This window comes from Balaenoptera borealis (assembly GCF_965194805.1).
Source record: "Balaenoptera borealis genome assembly, chromosome: 16".
In the NCBI taxonomy this organism is placed as follows: domain Eukaryota; kingdom Metazoa; phylum Chordata; class Mammalia; order Artiodactyla; family Balaenopteridae; genus Balaenoptera; species Balaenoptera borealis.
In genome coordinates this window covers 74,165,547-74,190,854 of record NC_138872.1, presented here as the reverse complement: position 1 = coordinate 74,190,854, position 25,308 = coordinate 74,165,547, and the positions used below count along the sequence as shown (strand labels likewise).

The following is a 25,308-nucleotide window of genomic DNA, read 5'->3' as shown; positions in this document are numbered from 1 at the left end:
TTTCTCATTATTGTCCCAGAAGCCCCCGAGGCTATCACTTTTTAATTTCAGTCTATTTTGTGTTTAGCAGATTGGGTAATTTCTATTGATCTATCTTCAGTTCGCAAATTCATTTCACTGTCATCTCCCCTCTGATATGTAGCCCATCAGTGAGGTTTTTTTTTTTTTTTAATTTCAGTTGTTGTAGTTTTCAGTTCTAACATTTCCATTTGTTTTTTTTTTTCAAGATTTTATTTATTTATTTATTTATTTGCACCGGGTCTTAGTTGAGGCAGGTAGGCTCCTTAGTTGCAGCTCCAGGGCTCTTAGTTGTGGCTTGCTGGCTCTTTGTTGCAGCACGTGGGCTCCTTAGTTGTGGCATGTGAACTCTTAGTTGCGGCATGCATGTGGGATCTAGCTCCCTGACCAGGGATCGAACCCGGGCCCCCTGTATTGGCAGCGCGGAGTCTTATCCACTGTGCCACCAGGGAAGTCCCCTTGTTTCTTCCTCGTATCTTTGTTTTGCTGGGACTTTCTCATTTGTTTCTTTCCTTCCCCAGTCCTGGATTCAGGCTTTTCTCCAAGGAGCATGCTGAATCGGGGTGGCCGAGAGGTTTGTCCTCACCACCAACCCCCTCCCAAATGGCCAGCTAGCTAACAGCCAGATGCACCTTCATGCCCTGGCCCAAGACACCACAGGCATGCACACCCAGCCCCAACCGTTCCTGAGTGCCCAGGCCTTGGCTAGAGTGTCCACAGGGTGGGAGCAGGGAGACCGAGAACCTAGCCTGGGGTTTGAGGAGGGGGAGACAGGACTGTGCATGAGTTGGACTCCAAGCCCCCGTCAGGCTCCACTGTCCCATCAGGCTTCACTTGAAAACACAAATCCAAAGATAAAATTAAGAATTCCAAAATGGCAAAGATAGAGCATTAAAGTCCAAGTGCAGGGAACTTCTGGGCACAAGCCCTGTGTATGTTTATTTTTTTGTTTCTCACTCAATTTTGTAATTTTGTTTCATATAAATGCTAAAAGCTCTTGTTACTTACAGGTGATTTATATTTGTTTCTATTGTGAATAAAATTCCCATTATAATTTGCTAACTGGCTAGTAATGAGAATATAGAAAAGTCATTTTTTAGTTATTTTTGATGGCTATTTTAGTATTTCTTATCTCACCATTTTAGTAAAATTTAATAAAGTTTTAGTATCAGTTCTTAGGTCTTCTACATATAAAAGTCATGTACAAGTAACAGCTATCACTTGAGCACTTAGCATTGCTAGGTACTGTTCTAAGTCATTTAATCCTCACAACCCTTTGAAGCAGGTACCATTATTACCCCCATTTCACAGATGAGGAATGCGAAACATGAGAGGCTTGCCCACGGCCAAAGAGCTAATAAGTAAGTGGCAGAGTCTAAATTCAAAACCAAATCCAAGCTTTTTAGTTGGAGTCCATGTCCTCAAACACCATGCTACAATAACTGTATATTGGTTAGATTAACCCCCTTTATTTCTGTCTGAAGACTGAGTGCCTTGGGTAAAACTGTCAGAAAAAGGCTAATTGTAGTGACAGCAAACATCCTTCTCTTGTTCTTAATTTTAATTAATTTAATGTCTGTTTCATTTTTAAGTATGATAATGATGGCTGTGGCTTAAAAGGGAAACCTTTATAACATGAGAATATTAATAATGTATATTTTCCTAAGATGAAGAACCAAGAATTAACCTATTTGGAAGAGGAATGGATCAGGAAACTTTATTGATAAGGACTTCTGTTCCAAAAGTTTATTCTAATCACATTTATAGTACATAAAATATCAATACTTTCTTGTTGAGAAAACAGAAACTCTGGCCATAGTACTGATGCTAACTTAAGAGAAATATAAGAGTCCAAATATGAAGAACTCAACCAATATGAGATATATACAAAAAAACCAATTCAACAATTTACTTTAAACATAGGCAAGAAGTCAAAAGAAGACAGCTTTTTGGGGAGGCTGATATGCATTTTATTTAACAAACATAATGTACAACGACTAAAACAACGGTATATTCCCAGGAGAATTAAAAGTGTGTATACCTGGATTAGCACCTAGAAAGTACATAGAAAAGAAAAAAGAGGAAAGCTTTCTATGACGACCATCTGGGCCCAGGTTTCTATGAGCAGATTCTCCCCTTATTTGATGGTAACTCATTACATTCCAAGTCAGCTTGGCAATCAGCTGACTCAGTTAACTGCTTCATGTCTTCAGTGCTTTAGGACAATAGATGTGTCAACGTGATGGATTTTATACGTTAATTTAAGTAAAGGGTAAAAAGTTTTATACCCACCCCCAGTTTTATTCCAAAAATTACTGCACTACAGATTTGTGGTACACCATTAGAAAGATATTGGAAAAGCAAAGGAAGCTTTCTTAACTGCTTGTGTGATGTGATCTTGTTCAAAAATGGTGCCCTGGGAATTACAATTTCACAGGTACACTGACAATCTGTAGAAATCACTGAATGCAAGGAGGATCATAATGGTGTATTTAGGTTATGAAAGGTTCCATTAGGATTAGAAAAGGTTCCACGCTGCCAGGGGCTGTAGAGCCTCACTGAATGAGCTATCAGTTCACGTTATACTGTGCATTTGGTGCAATATTCTTTGGTTACATCATATTACCCACCAGGAGGAAAACTCCTTTGCTTACAAAGTAGATCAGTAGTTCCTAACTGGGGGCAATTCTGTCCCCCAGGAGACATTTGGCAATGTCTGGAGACGCTTTTTCACAACTGGGGGGGTTGCTACTAGCATCTAGTGGGTGTAGAGGCCAGGGACACCGCTAAACACAATGCATGGGGCGGCACTCAAACAAAAAAGTCCTCAGGCTCCAAATAGTACTGAGGTTGAGAAATCCTGAAAGAGGCTTATATGAAGTGTGTCTGGGTTGTCCATAAAATCAAAATTACACCATGGAGGCAGAAAGGCCCCCCTGCACTGTAAAGCTCAGAGGGATTCCCCGTCAGCTCTCATCTGCAGAGACCTATTCAGTCCTGTCTTCTGACCCAGACCCAGGGCCACCTCCCTTACCAAGAGCTCAGTAAATATTTGCTGAATGAAAGGAGGAAAGAGGTGCCGAAAGCACGGTTCAACCTTCAATTGACAAGTTACTTCAGTAACTTTATATGACCTAAAAAGTGTCCTCAACCTCAACAGTGTCACATTCTCTGTACAGGACCTCAAAGTTAGGGCTAACGCATTGTAACGATGGAGTTAACATTTTAGGGGAGTATGTCTAAATATTTCTAGATTCATTTTAGTGGGGCAAACCAAATAAAATGGTGTTAAAGGCAAACATTCAATATATTTCATTTTAAACTAAAAAAAAAAAAAATTAACACATGACATGCCATGCACAGCAGACACCATTCCTTTTTTTTTTTTTACATATTTACAATTTTACATATTTACTTAGCAATATATCTTCTATCTTTACAATTATAAAATTATTTCAAACTGTAGAACAGTGGTACCGTTGTATTTTCTTAAACATACATTTTTGTAGCATTCATTTGTTTTATCCTTTAAAAGGCAATTATTTAACCAAATCCAAAACACACTGAATGCCACAGAGAAAGCACGTAGGAAAATCATGGAGAAAAAACAGATTTACAGACAAAACTTTCAAACAAGTCTTAAATGAATCTATTCAGTGACTCAAATAAATAGTACTTTTTTACTAAGTCTCCCCAGACAGGAAAAACAAAACAAAATGAACAAAACAATCCCCACAAACTGTACCTTTAAAAATGCTCTGATATTTATAAGCAATTAAGTTATACTCTAGACCCCAATCAGTGGACTGTAGTAAGGGCTGGCTATAATTTAGGCTCAAATAAATACTATCCATGTAAATTTTCATCATCCTGCATAAACCTGAGGTTGCAACGGTGGAGGAAGTTTATCATTTTCAACATTTTCAGAGTCAATAGATGCTAAAGACTGATTTGGGGGCCTAATTTCAAGCGGGTATTTCTCAACAATGTCTTGAACCTCTTTTGCGATTCCATCCGTCCAATCTATTAGGTCTTTCTCAAGCTTCTTGGCTTCATTCATAATCCTTTCCTGCCGTTCATTCAATTGAGACAGGAGATCCAAATTCTTATACATCTGCTTAACACCTAAACAAGCATCAGGAGACCAATTCTCAGATTCCTGCTTCCTGGGAGAAGTCTGGCCAGACATGTATCGATCAAAATCTTCCTGACTTAAATTCAAAGATTGAGCATCTAATTTCTCAATGAAAGCCACGGCACAACACTATAAATATAAAGAAGAGAATGTTATTTATTATAGTTGTATGAGGAAAGCTACAAATATTCAAATAGAATGTTAAAAATCCTTTTATTATGGAGAATTTAAAACAGAATCAAAAGTTGACAAAATAATCTCATGAGCCTCCATGGACTTGAGCTTCAAAAATTACCAACTCATAGCCACTCATGTTGTTTCCTTTATACTCCCATCTGCAATAATACATTTCTTCCTTAAAAAAAAAAAAAATTAAATCTAATTGTCATCTTCATCGAGTCTGTCAGAAACTCCATCCTCTCCTTGAGTTGTTTGCAGGTCCTAGGGTCTTGTACAGAGTGAAATACTTGAAGAGGCACCTTCAGTATTTGTTCTGCAATGGTTATCACAGAGTTTCCTGTGTGGTTCCTTGAGGTCAGAGGCTCTCTGCTTCCCTGCCGTGCTGCAGGGCAGAGGAATCCCTGCTGTGGCCAGGAGCTCCAGGGCCAAGGATCTGGGGGCCATGCCCCGTAAGGCCCTTCGCTGGCCGTGCCAGCTCCACAAGGCCCACCCAGTGCACGGCCAGCCACTGAGCATGCCCTCAGGTACTGGTGTGGCACACAGATCTCTGGTCCTCAGAGATATTTTAACAACAAACGGTTAAAAGAATAAGCTTAGAAATCAGACAGCCTGAGTGAATTGCCACCTCTGTCACTTTGACAGCCCAGAGTTGTGTGACCCTAGTAAAGTTACCTTAGCTCTCTGTGGTTTCTGCATCTGTAAAATGGGGGAAATACCACCCAGATTTATTGTGAGAATTAAACAACATAACACATGTAACATGCTTAGCTCATAGGTCTGTAGTAAGCAATGAATAAATGGTAGCAATTATTAGTACAACAAATGCAAATGTTGAGTGACACAGACATGGTAGTTATACTTTCTTATATTAATTAAATTTTTCTACAAGGAGCACATACCATTTACACACTTTTTTTCAAAAAGCTATTTTCATAAGAAAAACATGCACTATAAACAGGAGAAAATAGGCAGCTCTCAGAACTTCTTCTGAGAAACTCATTCATGGGATCTTACCTTATTATTCATAAAAAAGCGAATCACCTCCTTAAAGAATATTTAGCAAATCTATTTCAACAGACCCATCTGATGAGAATGTGCCCGTGTGACCCTGCCCCATGGGCTCACACTGTGTGTGTGGAATCGCTGCAGCCCGTTATCTGGAAAGAGGAGGCATCGAAGACGATTCTAACATTCCTGGCTTAGGGGAGCAGATGTGCGGTACTGCCACTAATGGAGATAGTGTATATTGGAAAAGAAAGAAACATTTGATGGGAAAGCAGTTTCAGTTTTGAACAAATTAAATCTGAGGCACGATAAACAGCTGGGAGTGGAGCTCAGTGTGAGGTCAAAACAGGTGACCTGCGGGTCCTCACTGTACAGGTGACCAGCAGAATTACGACCAGAGGAGACAGTCTAGGGAGAGAGATGCACAGAGGACAGAACCCCAGGGAATAACACATTCGAGGGGAAGTGGAGGACACGAGGCCTAAGAAGAGCCCAGGAAAATGGAGTGGAATTGTGGAAGCCAAGGCACATGAGAAGTTCCAGAAGGAAGGAGTCATAAGGAGTGTTAAAGAAGTGAAGTGAAACTGAGAGTTCCCATGGGATTTGGCAACTGGCAGATTTTTTACTTTTGCCACAGCAGTTTCACTGGGGCAGTGGGAGCAGAAGCCAGACTCTGAGTCAGGCAAGAAAAGGATGAAGAAAGAAGATGCAAACACAGTTAAGGCTGTAGGTCAGGGGGCTGGGAAGCTGCAGAGTGTAGGTGATTCAAGTCCCCATCTTTTTTAGACAATTCACCAGAAATGCTTCCTTATGTAACCTGGCCTCCCCTGCCTACCTATCAGCCTGTACAACTTCCAGCACAGGAAACAGAGAACACAGGGTGTCTCGAGGCTCAAATTCACTGGCTTGACAATAAATCTAGTCTAAAGCAAACAGGCAGTAATCCAGCGGTCAGTAAAAGGAAGTATTCTGCCTTATGACTTAGCTGTGCATACTTTACTACTGTTCTGCCTAGAGTTAATTAGCACTGTAAAAAAACAATAGCTGAAAATCATTTCACATCCTCTAACCTGATGCTTTCTTAAAATATCTCAGTATTCAGTTTTAAGATGTAACTTGTAAAAATAAAACAAAAAATAAATATTAAGTCTTTTAATAAAGGAATCAGTCCAAGATCTGACTTATTCATGGCTGAAACAACCAACTAAGTGAATGGCTCTGACACCCAGGAGCCCAGAGAGCAAATGCCCAGCAGCAGCAGAGACTCCTCAGTGTGGCCGTCATGTGTCCTGTAGGGGAACCACAATGGCCAAGTCCCCGGAGGTGGCATGTGTGCATGGCCTGGTCACATGTGCTCTGTGACACCAAGCAAGCATCCTCAGCTATGCTGACCCCTCAACTCAGGAGCACTAATGTGTCACAGGCCTGTGAGTGACCTGTCACATCCTTAAAATAAATACCTTCTTGGTTCTTCTCCGCAACACCAAGAAACCGAATACTCACCAGGTTGGTGAAATAGTAGCCATCCTCTCCGGTCATCAATCGGCTTGGGTTGCAGAAGCGGGTGATATACTGGATATTGGACTGAAGGCGTGGGGGGTTGCCCTTCAAAACAATGTAGATGAGAGTGGGTAAGAAGTCATCAGCTGAAGCTGGCTCGTTCTTGGTGATCTTGATGGCATTGAAGATGTGCTTGCTGCACTTGGTGATGCAGGCCAACTTATCCCGGGGCACACGCTTCGAATCCATTTCAATGATATCTGTAGAGGAGAAAAGATGCTGCTTCCAGTGAGAAAGTCCTTACATCAAAGAGGCATCAGAATAATCATATCTTATCTATTAAGTTACAGAGGTACCCTCGCTAACCCCTTCTCCACCAGTTAACTTAGTGTATGAAACACTTAGACTGTAACAACAGTAGACACTAGCTCACACTTAGGGAATACATGACGATGAGCCAGGCCCTACTCACTGTGCTCTACAAGCATATTTCTCTCCATCCCCAGATTATGCATGTGCACTATTATTATTACGGGAACTGAGGTTCAGAAAGGTTCAGTGATTTGCCCAAGATCATACAATGAAAAGGGACATAGGGGGGATTTGAAGCCAAGTCTATCTGACTCTAAAGCCCATTCTTTTAATCATGATGGTAAAGTGTTTATGAGCTCCACAGAGAAATAAGCAGAGTCTCTTTACTGTTTTTTTTCCTCTTAATACATTGTAAAACGCAGTTTAGAAGGCCTCATTTGCATAATGCTTTTTAGAAATGTGGCTATTATATTGATACAAGGCATCTCTGTACTGGATATCAAAGTGCAAGCGGCTGAAATCCATCACATGGAGGTCCATGGAGGCCAGTCCTCGCGGCATGTAAATCTCCACTAGCAACAAATATCTACAACACCTTTATGACACTTATAACCTGCTGGTTAGCAGAGAGGATGAGCATGGGTATACACTTAACCTCATAAACAATATTTTATTTCTCTCAGAAAAAAATTATTTCAGTGCCCTTAACTACCACTAAGTCCAAATGGTGGGCTCTTATAAGTTCATTCTTTGTCACAAAGTCTAGGAGGCCATGAGGAATGATCAAGTACAAACTCAGCACCGTCAGCACAACACAAGAGGAGGGCAGGCGCGTGCCTCTGAGACAGACACGTCTGTCGCAGTCCAGAACATCATGAAAGAAAAGAGCTGAGGCAGTTTAATTTGACACCAATTGCTTGCCATTAGCAGGAATATAAGTCGCAGATTTACGTGGGATGGTGGTGCACCCCAGAGTTCTTTCTGCTCTTAGCTCTCATCCCCGAGGTCAGCTACCTGGGGAAACCCTCACAGGGCCACCAGCCATGGAAGACTAATGTGTGTGGGACAGGAACACAGGACAGTGCAGAGGCCTTATTGTAACTTATTAATATCTCTATTCCCCCACTTACCTGTCTACTGTATGAATGATGCAATTTTTGTTTGTTTTATTGTTTAGTTCCTTTAATCTTTTAATTCTGGGCTGTAATTATTGTTACTATGTCTCAGTCTATTTCTTTTTCTTTTTCTATTTAAATAGAACTTATTACCAAAAAGATCTGGGGAAATGCATATTTTTTATACCATTTTCACCCTATTTAGCCTTCTGCCTTTTACTGTTGGTTTTCATTGTCTATTTCAAACGTTTCACCATTTTCTCATTAATCTTTATTCTTTAAGTTTTAAAATGAATGAAATGTGAATTACAGGCATACGTCATGTTACTGCGCTTCACAGATACTGTGTTTTTTTACAGATTGAAGGTTTGTGGCAACCTGCGTCAAGCAAGCCTCTCAGCACCATTTTTCCAACAGCATTTGCTCATTTCATGTCTCTGTGTCACATTTTGGTAATTCTTGCATATTTCGAACCTTTTCATTACTATTATATTTGCTATCATGATCTATGATCTTTGATGTTATCATAGTAACTGCTTTGGCATTTTTAGCAATAAAGTATTTTTTAATTAAGGTATGTATATTGTTTTTTAAGACATAATGCTACCGCACACTGAACAGACTACAGTATAGTGTAAACCTAACTTTTATTTTATGCACTGGGAAACCAAAAAATTCGTGTGACTCACTTTATTGCGATATTTGCTTTATTGCAGTGGTCGGGAACCGAACCCGCAGTATCTCCGAGGCCTATCTGTACTTTTTATCTGGATGCATGTGTAGCTGCCACTGCCAAGGAGCAGGGCCAGTAGTGTAAAAAGGAAGAGAACAGAAGGAAAAGGAAGGAGAATAAAGGGGAAAACCCAAGGGATTTCTCCCACACTCTTCATCTTGTAGTGAACACCACCCTTCCTAAGTATCCTTTAGTCTGAGAGAAGTTTCTTTTTGTTTTTGGATCGCCCACCCCAATGAGCAGTTCCATGATTTGCACTGCGCTGAAGTCTAAACTAGGAGACATGGAAAGAAAAGTAAACAAAACAGGAAACTCACCACTGTATTAGTTGTTCCTCTAGTAATGACCTTCCCTTCCCAATCTACCTGCTATTATTTACTTTTCAGAGTCCTCAGATACTGCTTTGCACCTTCTGTTCAGGGCTTTTAATTAGTAGGAAAGACAGGGTTGAGTGTGGGTACTCTATCTTAGCAGATGTCCAGGCTTATCTTTAATGGGGCTTTGAAAACAAAGTAGGCTGTACTTCTAGGTCAGTCAACCTGGGCACTACTGACATCTGGGCTGGATAATTCTGTTGTAGTGGACTGTCCTGTGCACTGCAGGATATTTAGTAGCATCCGGGGGTTCTACCCACTAGAAGACAGAGGTCAACAGAAATGGCAAAGGCCTCAGCTCAGTGTATTTATAAACAAAACTGACAGTCCTGATTAGTAGCACACAGGACAATTTGGAGAAATTTCACTGATTATCTCCATATTTAAGACCGTTGTTACAGACTGTCCTTTCTAAGGCTGACAAGTTTAGAGTAGGAGGAAAGTGATCATATAAACTTTGGTCCTCAGAGACAGAATGTGTCTGCACTTGGACTGGCAAGAAGAGGGGGCTAAGATGAGAGGGTAAGAAGGTTTTTAAAATTTTGTGGCTGTATTTTTACTATCAAAAGATCTCTTGAAACACCATCTTAGATGCCTCAAGAGAAAAGTTCCACCTCTCAAATTCTTTTTTTTAACATCTTTATTGGAGTATAGTTGCTTTACAATGGTATGTTAGTTTCTGCTGTACAACAAAGTGAATCAGCTATATGTGTACATATATCCCCATATCTCCTTCCTCTTGCGTCTCCCGCCCCCCCTCCCTATCTCCCTCCCACCCTCCATGCTTTGTGACCACCTAGAGGGGTCACAAAGCACGGAGCTGATCTCCCTGTGCTATGCAGCTGCTTCCCACTAGCTATCTATTTTACATTTGGTAGTGTATACATGTCAGTGCTACTCTCTCACTTCATCCCAGCTTACCCTTCCCTCTCCCCGTGTCCTCAAGTCCATTCTTTACGTCTGTGTCTTTATTCCTGTCCTGCCCCTAGGTTCTTCAGAACCATTTTTTGGGGAAAACTTAAGTACAAGTTTCAGGCTTCATCTCTGATCTCTTATGGATGTTCCCTGAGCAAAAGGTGGGGTTGGAGGTGGGTCTTGACCCAAAGTAGTCATTCATGGGACCCATGAGTAGCCTAGAAGAAAAGCTCTGAACAACAAAGTGGACAGTATTTAGTGAGGCCAATTAAACCCTACACAGGGAAATACAGAAAATAATTCATTTCTTAATGACAGCTGAAATGCAAAGATGTACAAAGAGAAGCAGAACCTGAGAAAGTGGAAGAATCATGTTAACCAGAGATAATTCAGTCCCTAAAGGGGCCTTGAAGCTAAGTTTCTGTGACAGCCTCACCTCCCTTCCAACCCTGAGAGTATGTTAAGCAAACCCCCATTTCTTCCCGTAACTTGAGTCTCTGGTTCTGAAAACCAGCGGAGCCTACTTAATGGCGCGCCTCCAGCACGGCTAACATCAGCTGGCCCGCTCTCCTTCCCAGCAGGATTTCATTAACAGTCTCTAAAGCAGCAAGTCTTTCCAACTCTTCTCCTTAATTAAGAAGTTGGGCAAGTTGGATGTCTTCTCCATTAGGAGGTTTTTTTTTTGTTTTCTTTTTTTTTAAACTTTTGTATTGCACTTCTGCTGGATTATTCTTATGAATAAGAAACAGAAGACTTATTAGACGCCTGGACCTGTCCAGAATGTCAGAGCCACATCGATTTAGGGCACTTCATTTACTTCTTGAACAAACCAGAAAAGTAATTCAAAGCACATCTCTGATGAACCAATTAGAGGCATCATTTTTTTTTTAAACTTTATGATCTTGTCATAGACAAAGATTTCTTAGATTTCTTTAAAAAAAAAATATATATATATATTTTATTTTATTTTATTTATTTAGTTGTGCCGGGTCTTAGTTGCGGCACATGGGCTCCTTAGTGGCGGCTTGAGGGCTCCTTAGTTGTGGCATGCGAACTCTTAGCTGCAGCATGCATGTGGCATCTAGTTCCCCGACCAGGGATCGAACCTGGGCCCCCTGCATTGGGAGGGCAGAGTCTTAACCACTGCGCCACCAGGGAAGTCCCTAGAGGCATCATTTTAATATATAGCTCTAGCTTGGGGATGACCCTACCTCACCAAGTCCACCTCTCAAAATTATTTTGAATATATAAATGCAACTGAGTTTTAAGAAATTTACCCTAGCTGTATTTGACTTTAGTTCAATGCTCAAGAAATAAGTCATGGAAAATGAAGGGGGAAAGTGGTTTACCTGCCAATCTGCATGTTTCAAATTCATAAAACTAACACTCTTAAATCACTTTTACCACATTCCAACATAGCTTTGGCAGTTTGTATTTTAAAAGTACTTTAGGAACACTGTCTTTTTACTCACTGAAATAAGTATAGATTTATAAAGCCAAATGCTAACTTCAAGGGAAAAGCATCCAAATATAAAAGCTCTGTTCCACTGACCTGTAATTGCTTTCACCACCATATCAGACACTTCTGGAATTTCTTCATTAACAGGGACACAAAGCATCTGAGGTGTAACCCAGTGCAGGGCTCTACCAAGAGAGAGAGAGAGAGGGAGACAGTGAAAACAAGTTCCAAGGACGGACTGTAAGCAATTATCTTGCCATTTCCTCAGTTAAGGGAATGGGGATGGGGCACCGCTGACTAACCAGGCAATCCTAGGCGCACGCACATACTAGGAGCTCAGCTGATGGGCCGAAGTAACTGGAATCCTAAAACGAGGCTTCTCTTCTGCACTTATCACAAGGAAGCAGAAGACAATTTTACCAGTTGAAATGAGATTACCCTATGACTGCAAAGCACCTGATACTGGAGAATGAGGGTCTGAGAAGACTCTGCTGCTCCCTGTCCTAACTGCTGCCTTTTTGGCTCTGCCCTCGACTTCTGAGGCACACCAGAGCCTGAGCAAGAGGTCAACAAGCATGTGTCACTTCTGCCTGAATCACTGAGGTTCCTGGCCACATGGTACCTTTGCTCCAGAGATTCTGCTGCTGACCCTCACCACTTGCTTGACTAACACTCTCACCCTGCATCTCAGTCCAAAGCCCACCTAGTTACTTCTGGCTCTGCCTTCCATCTTCCCAAGATCAACTCCTCACTTCTGGTGAGACACCATCAAGTCCAAAGCTACCAACTACCAGCCCCGCTGTCTGGGAACCCCATTTGCGATTGCTAGGCCCCTCTCCTCCAGAAGCACCTCATCACGCTCAGGCTTGGCCCTGTTCCCACATGTAGACGGCCTCTTTCCTCAGTGTTTTGCTGCCATTGGAATGCAGAGCACTGGGGCTCACTCTTCTGGCCATGGAAGAGTGGGTGCTTTGCAAAGTGTTAGCAACCCAGTGGTAGAGGAAAGATGCGACTGGAGGAATGGCTGAATCAAATCAGAATGTCACATTCTGGTAAAAACCCGTGGTAGGAATGAGGAAAAACGACACACGCTGCCTTGATAGGGATACTCACAGCTTCCTGCCTGACAAGATAGTTAGTGCAGTGAAATGAGAAAACAATGAAATTTCCTCCTGTTCCTTGTAGATTTTGGAGATGTAAACAGTCTCACATATCAAACATGACTCTTATCTAAAGCTGCCTGGATTCAAATGAATAAGCAAGATGGTGACTTGAGCCTTTTCATCCTGTCAATTTACCACATTCCTTTTCTTTCTGACGCCACAAAGGAGTTTATATGCTAAGGATGGCAGGTACCTAAGCTGTTACTTGCTCTGAAGGTTTGAAACTCAAGTGTCCTGTTTTCCTGCAATGTGTTCTTCCAACAGGAGGTAGTAAATATAACAAGAAAAAGCAGAACAATCAGCTACCTGATCCTTTTTTGAATAGCGAGATCTTTCTTCTCATCATCAGTAGTTTCTGGACAGAACACATATTTATAGAGACGAGTCATGATGTACTTTTCAATCTGATCCATTATCTTCTCAACTCTTTCCGGAGGCACTGAAATACCCCAATGGATATTTGAATGAAGGATGAACATTTAAAATTAAGAGTATGTTTTCACAGCACTTTCAATGTAGCAGAAAACTAATTTACCAGAAATACATTAAATATACTCAGAAACAAAAGTATAAGATGTTACATTAAAAAGTACCCTTTAAAAAATTACCTCAACTTTTGGGGCTGCCTTTTATAGAATCCCTACTTCTAACTTAAGCTGTTTGGCAGGACCTAACAGCTGTACACCCTGCCAAGTGGGAAGACCTCAGCATGGGTCATTCCCTACTGCTACATCGGAAAAGCACATGAAATTCCCAAGACTGATGAATGCTGGCAAGACTCACCCTTTCATTTTTCTGAGGTTTCCTATGAAACCTTAGGGGTTGCTCTGAGGTATACATATAGGGCAGATCTCTCAGACATACATGTACGCTAAGTACACCCTAAAATCTACATCAATGCAAGTCAAACTCAAGAATCCCTAAAAACCTAAAGCATGGCCAGTGGTTCTCAATTTCTTTCCTGCCCCAACTCACACGAGGAATACATGGTCATGAATAATGACTCACCAAGATGGCAATTCCAAGATGGGGGTTTCATTTAGAAGCCTCCCAAGGGGTTTTAATCTGTCCCTACCCTTAATGAAATTATTAAACATTGCTCAAGAAATTATCCAATTGCTTAATTATCTTGGAATGATATACATGGTGGTATTCAAAGACACTGCTAGTATAACACCAGCTACCTGAATGTCAGTGGAGTAATTTACAGAACAGAGCAGGCAAACCAACCAAGCCTTCTGAGAAAGAGGGAAACTGCTAAGAGACTCAGCAGCAGGCCCTATGCGACTACCAGCAATCCCTCAAAGGCAGGCCAACAAGGTATCACCTTTCCCACGAGTCTGCATTCTCTCAGCCACATTCTGGTAAAAATCCTGAGTACACTCTGACTGCTCCTCAATGCTGAAATCCTGGAACAAAGGGACAAAGAGTCTGCTTAGTAGCTGAAGAAAGATCACGAGGAAAGCTCTAAGTTTTACAAAACCCACTCCTTGAACTAATCTCAAAAGTACTTACAAATTAAATTAATGCTGCAGGGGAGAAAAGCCTGTCCATTAATATTATTTACAACATTCCATGACCTCTCACTTCTTTTTGCTGTATATACACATTCTTATATGGGTACAATGCATATTTTGATAATTTGCATGTTTATGTACATTTTTTTTACAATTATTTATTTATTTATTTATTTTTGGCTGTGTTGGGTCTTCGTTTCTGTGCCAGGGCTTTCTCCAGTTGCGGCAAGTGGGGGCCACTCTTCATCGCGGTGCGCGGGCCTCTCACCATCGTGGCCTCTCTTGTTGCGGAGCACAGGCTCCAGACGTGCAGGCTCAGTAATTGTGGCTCACGGGCCTAGTCGCTCTGCGGCATGTGGGATCCTCCCAGACCAGGGCTCGAACCCGTGTCCCCTGTATTGGCAGGCAGATTCTCAACCACTGCGCCACCAGGGAAGCCCCTGTACATTTTGATTTATCTAATCTACTTAACTATCTGACGGCTTTATAATATTCCATTATATTAACCGATTTATTTAACCACTTCTACCACTGTGTATTAGGGTTCTTTCCCTTTTTTCACTAATTACATATTGCAGCTATAAACAACTATGCGAAGACTGTTTCTTTTAGGTTATTTCTTTGTGATTCATTTTGAAAAGCGGCATTAACAGCTTAATAAGTCTGGACAACTTTACAGCTCTAAATATCCACTGCTAGATATATAACCCTCAGAAACTCCAAGTACAGTCATTAGCTACATAGGTGTGCGTGTTTCTCCACAGCCCCTCTAACACTGGGCTTTATCATTTTTATTTGGTTTTACTGATTTTATACGTGTAACACAAATATATATATTCACATATACTTTCTTCCAAAGAATATCTGAAGTCTATATAAAAGATAAACACAGTTCAGCGCAATAAGCTAGAAAATGATAAACAAAACAAAACACGGAGAGAAACAGAAACAGAAAGTAGAGCCAGGAAAGATAACACAAAAATGTATTCCTTGAAGATACAGAAGTTAGCAAAAAGTCAGCCCATAAATTTGTCTCTAACTAAACTTTCTAGCAATCATCACTAAGATGAGAAGAGTCACATAACTGAGTGTCCAAAATGTAAAAGCAAACTAATTCTTCAGGTGAAATTCTGACACCAAAATCAGGAATTTCTCCAAGGGTTCTCATAAAGATTTCATCACAGATGGGCATGAATACGGCCCAAGACAAATTCCACAGGACTGCTTCTCACAGACCACCTCTGCACAGGCCAATGACACGGGCCAATAAAGCCCTGATGAAGCACGCAGACCCTGATGCTTTGGCTACCTTAGAAAAGATGCCTTGGGGTGAGGGACAGTGACCAAACCTTGCCTATCTGCCTTCACAGTGTCTCTCCCGTCAATCCTTCCCTGGTTTGGGTCCTCATTATCTCTCACCTGGAGTTCAGCTGCTCTCCCCATGTTTGATCTTTCTCTTCTCAACTGATCGTCTTATCTTATGATCTGGTCCTCACTTACCCTGCCAGGTTACCTATTGTTGAGAATCTGCATTTAGTTTTCCCGCCTCTCTAACACTGTGAAATTATTCTCTGTCCAGATGACTTTTACTCCTCTCCAATCCTCCAACAGCTGCCCAAGGAAGTTCCACAGTTATCTCCTTGAAGGCTCAGTCCACATCTTGCCTCCTCTAAGAAGGTGCCCTCCATTCCTTCGGTCAAAATAACTTTGCAGGCCTCACGGCACTCAGAGCGCTCTGTGACCACCTTGACTGCACACTTGTTACTGCCTGAATGTTTTTTTAATACCGTTAAACCTTTCTCTGGTCATTAAGAACAATTCTTCAACAGCTGAATTTAGCTCCTCTCTGTAGGTGAAACAAATCTTAATCTGCTTTCTTCTAAGTTTTTTCCTGCTTAGCTCTTTTATTTGGCTGGCATGTAAGGTTCATAGTATGAAAAACAGACCTTAAATAATCTGCATACAAACTTCCCTTTTTCAGCGGCAATTAGTAAAAAGCAATCCTGTTCCCCTTTGTTTTCCAATTCTCATATAATTTGCTCCTGAGAAACTGAATTTATTTCTGGAATCCCTAGTTTATTTCACCGCTCTCTTTCTCTTCTCTATCTCTCTACATATTGAAAATATATATATATATATATATATATATATATATATATATATGAAAATCATACCTAGTTGTGGTAACTTTCAGTTTAGTATATTTTGAAGTCTGCTACATTTAGAAACCTTCCCTCACAAACCCCTGCTTCCTTCTTTTTCTAGAATAAACAGTGTAACATTGTAATTTAATATTTTAAGTGTTCATATTGACCTGCAAAGTACTTGTAAATTTATCTTTTTGTTTTCCTCAGCTAGATCCAGGATATTATACTTCCTCAGCTAAATCCAAGATAAAATCCAGAAACAGTCTTTTAATTCTTTGAATGAGCCTCTAACTTTCTATATTAGATTAAGTTATTATTTAATATTTAATCTTTTTATTGCTATTGTCTTTAAAAATTGCTATTTTAAAAAAAATGTGCTAGGCTCTTTAGCTTTTTATCTCTGGCATCTTGTACTATAACTAAATTTTGTGGATTTATCTCACCCATGTTGCTAAATTTATACCTCTATTAGTATTGTTTTCCCTCGGATTTTCTGGTAAGATTATTTTTCCCCAATTTCTGGAAAATGATATTTCTATCCATTCTAAAAACATTTACTACATGGTTAATAGACTTGCCAGCCACTGTACAAGACAATAATATAAAAAATATTAAAACTCTCAGAGGGCATTCAGGTTAAACAGGAAGACTGAATGCACATAATTCAGTACTTTCTGCAATGGATTATCTACTTAGGTAGCTTACACATGGCTACCTTTCATTTGCACCAAATCGTAACACTAAGAATACACTTCATTCTTGTGATTATTACTAGTACTTACTTCTAACCAGAAACCGTGACCTCCTTTTAAAGGCCTAAATGGCCTGTTTTACAGGTGGCAATGGATCACCTATTCCTACACCAGTTCCACACAATCACTAATTTTGTTACAATTCAGAAAACTCCTTTTTATATTTCTATTTCTCTTGCACAGATTTACACTTCAGTACAGTGTTTAATTCGTAATGTGAACTAACTCCCTTGCCACTCTGTCCTCTTTTCCTGCTTTAGATTATTTGGAGGACTTACCACTGTTATATATCATAAAGTAGTTTATTGTCTATCTCGTCCACCAAAATGCCAGCTCCATGAGGGCACTGTTCACTACCGCATCCTTGGTGCCTACAACAGAGCCAGGCACAGTGCTCAACACTAGCTGAATGAAAGAAAGAATGAAAGTGGCCATGTCCTATTGTTCCACCCTTCATAATACTGTAAAGATGTGGGGAGACAATTCTACATAGACCTCTCCTATGTCTACACATCTTGTGAGGAGAGACACTGACTGCCTTTGTTCTGCACCCTTTTCAAGGATAGCTGTATAGCAGACAGGCCTGGAAGACAGAGGCAGAGCCTCCCTTAAGTGAGAAGGGTAGATTGTTTACTGTCTCGTATAATAATGTTTCCCTCTGGGGCAAAGGTCAGGCAGGCTCATGGCCCTATAGAAGATCCTATTCTCTATCATAACTTACTGCATGTGCAGGCATTACCTGGTCTTCTTTGCACTTCCCTGTGGGAATTGATACGTAGGGAATTGGTACAAACGCTGATATACTCTCGTTACTGCTAGTGCTGTAATAAACTGGCCTCTTTTTTTTCTCACCCAGGAGGCTTGTGTCTTCTGCCAATATCCATGAAACTATGGCAGGCTAACTTTTAACTTGCAAGGAGAGTACCTCTCAGATCCTTCAAAGTTCTTGCCAAAGGAGCTAAGTGATGTGATTGCAGGTTTGTGCTGGTAAATTCTTTTAAAGGTTTTTTCATAGTTTTCTAAGAAAAAACACAGTCTAGCAGTGTAAATGAATGCTTTTCTTTAAGTATTCTCTAGCCAATGCCTGGGATCATCTTTTCTATAATGTCTGTGTAAAGCCATTTTATTTTTTTTCCTAAAAAACTTTTTCTTTGTAGTGTAAAAGTTTGACAAGTGGGTATATTCCTTTCAATATTCCGAGAGGTTCTCTGTATTCTTTCTTAACTGTCTGGCTGAAATCTTTTTTCTTTTTTTCCACCCCCATTTTGAAAATCTTTGACTATTTCCTTAATTATGTTTTCTGTGTATTTCATCTTTAAAAACTGGATCTCCATGATCTGTTTTCCGGATTAATTTTCTTTTGTACTACAGTTAACTGTTTGATCTATTTAGGTTTTAACTTTAATGTTCATTTTTTTTTTTTTTTGTATTGCTACTTTCTGCTGCCTTCAATAATTCTTTTTAGGAAACTAAACATATTATGGCTTTACTCCTCCTAAATAAAACTTAAAATTAAACATTAACATTTAAAGTATGACAAGCATGCAGTCCTCAGATTTTAAGATAGTCCACCTTATCAGGGAATGTAGCTAGTCATGTAGCTAGTTGAATACAGATTGAAACATTTCTACCTTTAGATGAACAAAACAGAGCAAAAGTAATTGATTTTTGTCAAATTCAATTATTGGCAAAATGAAGGTGGTAAGAAGTGTTAAGGTACATATGTTCATTTCATATCTCTAAGGAAGAGCCTGCAGTCTATCACTTTCAGGAGCTAGGTAGTTACAAATTACAAATGAACTCAAATATGCTCTGTACAAACATCATCATATCATTTTTCAGCAACAGAAATGTTTAAACTTGTGCCTTTCCTTCAATGAATGAAATGTGTAGGGGGCTAAGTGTTCCAGTAACTCTCATCTTACAGTGAGATGCAGAAGAATCAGTGCAGTTGGTGCAGTCAGGTAGCCAAACTGCAGAATTCCCAAAGACGCTGCATTCATTTAAAACACTCTGATGTTACCAGAGTTCGAGCAGATACAGCGTTATTCATGACACTCTAGAGGCCCAGTAGTGTCCTGTTGGCCTCTTCTGCAAGTACGTGACATTACTAAACATGTAGTCCTAAAAATCAGTGAACAGACTCCCGAATTAAAGTTCCTTAATGCAATTGTGTGTTTAGCCATTGGTTACTTGAGTTTTCCAAGAAGGTTTAGGAAAAGATCAAAAGTACTCATAGATGAGTAAAGTGAACCAGGCTTTCAAGGAGTATAGCAGCTAGTTTTAAAAAATCTCTTCAAGGGCTTCCCTGGTGGCGCAGTGGTTGAGAATCTGCCTGCCAATGCAGGGGACACGGGTTCGAGCCCTGGTCTGGGAAGATCCCACATGCCGCGGAGCAACTAGGTCCGTGAGCCACGATTGCTGAGCCTGCGCGTCTGGAGCCTGTGCTCCGCAACAAGAGAGGCCACGACGGTGAGAGGCCCGCGCACCGCGATGAAGAGTGGCCCCCACTTGCCACAACTAGAGAAAGCCCTCGCACAGAAACGAAGACCCAACACAGCCAAAAATAAATAAAAAAAAAAAAAAAAAAAAAAGACCGTATTTAAAAAAAGAATCAGCTGCCATTTAAACAAAAAAAAAATAAAATAAAATCTCTTCAAGAGGCTGCTACATTTCTTTCACCACCCGCAGCAGGGTGGGCCTTTGGGTGTGCCCGTGCAGTTGTACCCCACACTAGCTAGCACCACTGAGCCCGGTTCCTTCCCCTCAACCAGCACGTGGAACAAGGTCTCACGCCTATAAGAGTCAAAACTTGGCTAGATCTGAACCCTGAACCATAACTGGTTCAAGTTAAGTAAGCCATGCTTCATGAACACCTTCTGAATGTGGACTTTAGTCCTTACGAGGCCCTCATAGAGGCTCTTCAGGTGAGGGTTATCGTCTTTTACTTCTTCATTGTGTTGCCTTCTCCAAAATGTCTGCAGCCTCTCACAAGCCCTTGCAGAAGCTCTGAAAACCATTTCCCATGGTCTCTTCCAGCTGCTCTTCTAGCTTGACCTTCCTATCCATGAGGATCTTCTCTGCAGAAGGAGTATCTCTCTTCTGGTCCACTTTGACCCACATCCTCTTCCATCCTGGCCACTGTTCTTTTGTTTTGCAGCTGTGCGCAATAGGAAAGGGCCTGAGAAACAATGTCAAAGCTGGGAGACTATATCGCACCAGCCTCACCCACTGAGCCATCAAGGCTGCCTTGTATGACATGTTCTTGATTATTTTTCTTCATTCATTACTTTTAACATAGTTATCAACTCAATCTTTTACCTAGTTTTCTTTCTTATGATGTACACATTCCATCACCTCAGATGCTTTCCCATTGTCCCGTTGCCTCACTTCTCATCCTTAATGCCTCTAATTTTAAAATTAACCCAGAACCATTAGGTCCTGGGTTACTTCCCCCAACCCCCTGATTTTCTTACCATAATTAAAGCCTACTTTGTTGATTAAAGTTTCTTTGTTTTGAATACATGCTTCTGCTCTCCTAACAGTAATTACATAGCAGGGCAAACTACTCCTTGCACACACATATGGTTTAGAATTGTAAAGCTATTTTAAAATATAGGAGAACACCTATCTTTTTACTTATTTTGGGGAAGAGAAGATATAGCCATATTTTAAATTATTATATTTTCTTTCTCCTCATTCAGGTTTAGAAAACAGTTTTTCAGGAGAATTAATATCAGAAAAACTTTAAGTACATAATATAATCAATACCAGACTTTTACAGAATGAATGGCTGGGAAAAGAACACTGAAATCAGCAAAAGGTCTTAATATTGTGCTTGACCGCTTCCTTCGCAAGGAAAAAGAGCATATTTGAACTACTACTAATAAAGAAATCGTGTTTTAAAAACAGCATTGAAAAACCCAGAAAGTTCATTTATTAAAAAGCTTTAATGCAATATCCAATAAATTAAAGGGTCTAAATTTTGAGGTAGCAGAGGGTTACAAAGGTTATACTTTTAAAAATGGGGCAAGCTACACTTTCAGAACAGGGGAAAATGTATGTGAGGGATTTATCAACAATTAGCAAGGGCAGGATTTAAACAGTTTGGGCAGCAAAACAGTTTCTCTAGGAGTCTTATTTACTTTGATTTAACTGTGGTCTGTGTGTTTCGAAAATATTTTCATATGAATAAATTTGTGGAAAAAATTTTTTTACCAAGTCAGGGAGCTCATTAAGTTAGAAAATATGGTTTTCAAGTTATGATGGGAAAGGTGAACATCTAGCTGGGTCTATATAATGCTTTAAAATTACCCTGGGCACATACAGTTTTTCGTCCAAATGACAAAGAAATCTAGACATTCTTCATTTCACTGGTGACCATATACAACCTTGAGTCCATGGCCACTCTTAAACCTATTTGAAGCTTGGTTCTCACAGTGAGATTCTTAAATTCTAGTTATGTAAACTAAATATGTAACAATAATAAGTTTAAAAAACTAAACCTTGTAAATTCTTCTTTAGCTTCTTCTTAGCACCCCACTCCCTCCCCCACCTTCCCATTTTCTCAATAAAATTTAAATTCTTGCTGTGGTGACTTCGAAGAAGAAAAAAGTAGCTGATGACAACTGTATGTTCAACATAAATGAATTCTGTGTTAATGATGTCACTGCCTGTCTCGTGTGTAATAGAAATATCTCTTAAAGAATGTGAAAAGGGACTACAAGGGACTATTAAGTAGCTAATGAGATTAATCAAAAAGAAAACAGAGTAAAAAAATAAACCCTTCAGCTTCCGAAGAGTCTTAGCAAACAACATTTGTTGAAAAGTCAAGCGTTACATTGCAATACTGCAATGTGTGTGGATTATGTAGGTGCTGAATGAAATTTCAGCCAAAAGAGATATCTTCTGGGAATGAGGAAATTAAAAAAAAAAAAAAAACTCAGTAGAGACATTAAATGCTTCCTGATAAAGACAAAATGGCTGAAAAAAATTTAATGCAATTCTGAAAATACTTAATTTTCTAGACTTGATCCATATGTGGTAAAAAGGTTGCTCACCACTGGGCATACACTAAGACTGGAGAAAATAGGAATGAAGAGGAAAAAGATGTGGGCAAGAGTGGTTCATTGTTGAAATTATGGGTTAGAAAGTACAGGTCAAAGACACATGTGTGGAAGACACAAGGTGTTATCCAAGTGACCTTGGGCAAGTCACTTATCCTCTCTGGCTCTCAACTTCCCCACCTGTAAAATAAAGGGACGGTAACTATATAGTTGCTAAGGTCCCTTTCAATGTTTAAATTTTAGCTTTCCCTTCTCTACCTGAGCAAGGAGAGGAAAATTAAAATTCAATACAAAACTAAAAAAACCTAAAATGACTACTGTTGGTCTAATGATTGTTACTTAGAGTTCAAGGCCTACTATGGCTCTCTTGGCAGTTTACACTATTTACAAGGTGACAAGTTAGGAAGGCTTATTACTAAAGTACACAACACAAGTAGCTCTGATGTCAGACGTTCCATGCGAAGATGATCCAAACACCATTAAGTTGCAGAGGAAAAGTATTAGCCTGGGAGGCGTGTTTAACTTGGTTCAGTGACATTTCTCAGGTAAGTCACTTAACATTTCTGGTTCTTTATTTTCTCAGTTGTAAAATGACAAAGTTGCACTACATTATCTCTGAGACCTTTCCTAAAACCAAAACTCTATGTTTCTAAGTGGTTCTCAACCTACCCTTTTGTAATGCATTGCTTCCAAAAACAGCTTGGTCTGCTTATAGATTTCTTGGCCTGTCTTGTGGAAGGTCTTGAGAAATTCTATGAACTCTTTAGACACTCTATCCGTTTCAATGCTGGTTTGCCGGTTTATAGAAGGACTGGGAGCTTTTGGTTCCTGAATTTCTGCTGGGAAAATTAAACATAGTAAGTTTCATTACACAGAAGAGCCATGCATGGAATTACTTTCAGTATCTAATTTAAGATTATTTAAATTATGCTAAATCAAATTTAAACTTGAATTTAAATTATTTTATGTTTAAATATTTGGATTTTCCTTAAAGTAAGCTAAATCTATTTTATGAGTAGGAAGTACAATTAGATAAAACTGCATATCTACAAGATACTCCTATTCAAATAAAGGTGCTCTATCAGTATCTTCTTAGCCAAAATATATCATGCTTTGATCTATATATTTAATCGTTAACACTGAAATGGCACTGCTATCTTGAACAACTCTCTCAAAGACTGCATGAATTTACAAAACCAGTCAACATGTAAAATAACAATCAGTAGAAGCACAAAAATTATAGATGACTTATGCTAGACAACCTTCCCAAATCCACTTGATTTGCCAAAAAGGCAAAGGCTAATTTATTTACGTGGAGATGAACAATTATTTACCCACCATTCAAACTTCAAGTCATACTGCTCAAAGTGAAAGTATGCATCCCAAGTAGCACAGTGACCATGACAGAGCAGAGGCAAGAGAAGCAAAAAAAAAAAAAAACTGTCTAATCAGGTGGCCACACAACTCTTTGCCCTCTTCAAATAAATACACTGAAAGGAAAATAAGACCTTTACACACAGAGATAAGGGTGTTGTAATAGGGTAAGTGCTCTCAGAAAACATGAAATATCACTTGGTCTCTGATCACCTTCTAAGCCTCCTGATTTTGAATTGTGCTCTCTAATGCAATACCTGAAAGGAATTAAAATATCTCATATACCCATGATCCTTTTCTATACACACACAAAAAAAGATAATTAGGAAGAAAAAGTACCTTTTGTAGGTATTAAAATTTAAAATCAACCTATTACATGCTTTCTCAGAGCAATTTCTTTTTTTTTAACTGAAGTATAGTTGATTTACAATGCTGTGTTAGTTTCTTGTGTACAGCAAAGTGATTCAGTTATATATACATATAAATATATTCTTTTTCATATTCTTTTCCATTATGGTTTATTACAGGATACTGAATATAGTTCCCTGTGCTATACAGTAGGATCTTGTTGTTTATTTTATATACAATAGTTTGTATCTGCTAATCCCAAACTCCTAATTTATTCTTCCCTTACCCCCTTTCTCCTTTGGTAACTGTAAGTTTGTTTCTATGTCTGTGAATCTGTTTCAGAGTAATTTCTTACAATCTTATTTTTTGAACTTTAGTATCTGAAATACATTTTAATGATGTAGTGGCAATAAAGTTTTAAGATAATAAAAGCATTACCCCTATTAGAGCGACTGGTTTATTCAAGTGAGACAAACACACACAGATTATGTAAAAATATACCTTAACTACATAGGTCAAACTAAAAATTCCACCTCTCACTTCAAAAAAACCTTTTTCCAACATACACAGATCAATGTGATACACCACATCAACAAAAGAAAAGACAAAACCACATGATCATCTCAACAGATGCAGAAAAAGCATTTGATAAAATTCAACATCTATTCACAATAAAAACTCTTACCAAAATGGCAATAGAGGCAACATATCTCAACATAATAAAGCTATTTATGACAAACCCACAACCAACATAATACTCAACGGTGAAATGCTGAAAGCCTTCCTGCTAAAATCTGTAACAAGACAAGGATACCCATTCTTACCACTTCTATTCAACATAGTATTGGAGGTCCTAGCCACAGAAATCAGACAAGAAAAAGAAATAAAAGGTACCCAAGCTGGAAGAGGTAAAATTGTCATTATATGCAGACGACATAATACTATACACAGAAAACCCTGAAGACTCCACACAAAAACTACTAGAACTGATAAACAAATTCAGCATGGTAGCAGGATACAGGATTAACATAAAGGAATCTGTTGCATTTCTTTACACTAACAATGAAATATCAGAAAAGTAAAAACAAACAAAAACCCTTTAAAATCACATTAAAAAAAACAAAAAAAAAAACTTAGGCATAAACCTGACCAAGGAAGTAAAAGACTTACATGCTGAGAACTATAAAACACTGAT

At 39.4% G+C, this 25,308-nt stretch overlaps 1 protein-coding gene across 11 annotated transcripts in view; it reads right to left on the bottom strand.

Annotated features, from left to right (window-relative positions):
* Window positions 1-212: 212 nt before the first annotated feature.
* Window positions 213-25,308, bottom strand: part of RABGEF1 (RAB guanine nucleotide exchange factor 1) — a 90,649-nt gene continuing 65,553 nt past the window's right edge. For 4 of the 11 annotated variants that reach the window (XM_082358560.1, XM_082358570.1, XM_082358569.1 and 1 more), the window contains 6 exons: window positions 23,061-23,230; window positions 14,237-14,318; window positions 13,216-13,348; window positions 11,840-11,931; window positions 6,842-7,098; window positions 213-4,282 (listed from right to left, as the gene is read on the bottom strand). In XM_082358560.1, the coding sequence (XP_082214686.1) occupies window positions 3,884-4,282; window positions 6,842-7,098; window positions 11,840-11,931; window positions 13,216-13,348; window positions 14,237-14,318; window positions 23,061-23,230 (1,133 nt within the window). In that variant the 3' untranslated portion in view covers window positions 213-3,883. The other 7 variants (XM_082358564.1, XM_082358571.1, XM_082358566.1 and 4 more) reach the window with 6 other exon arrangements.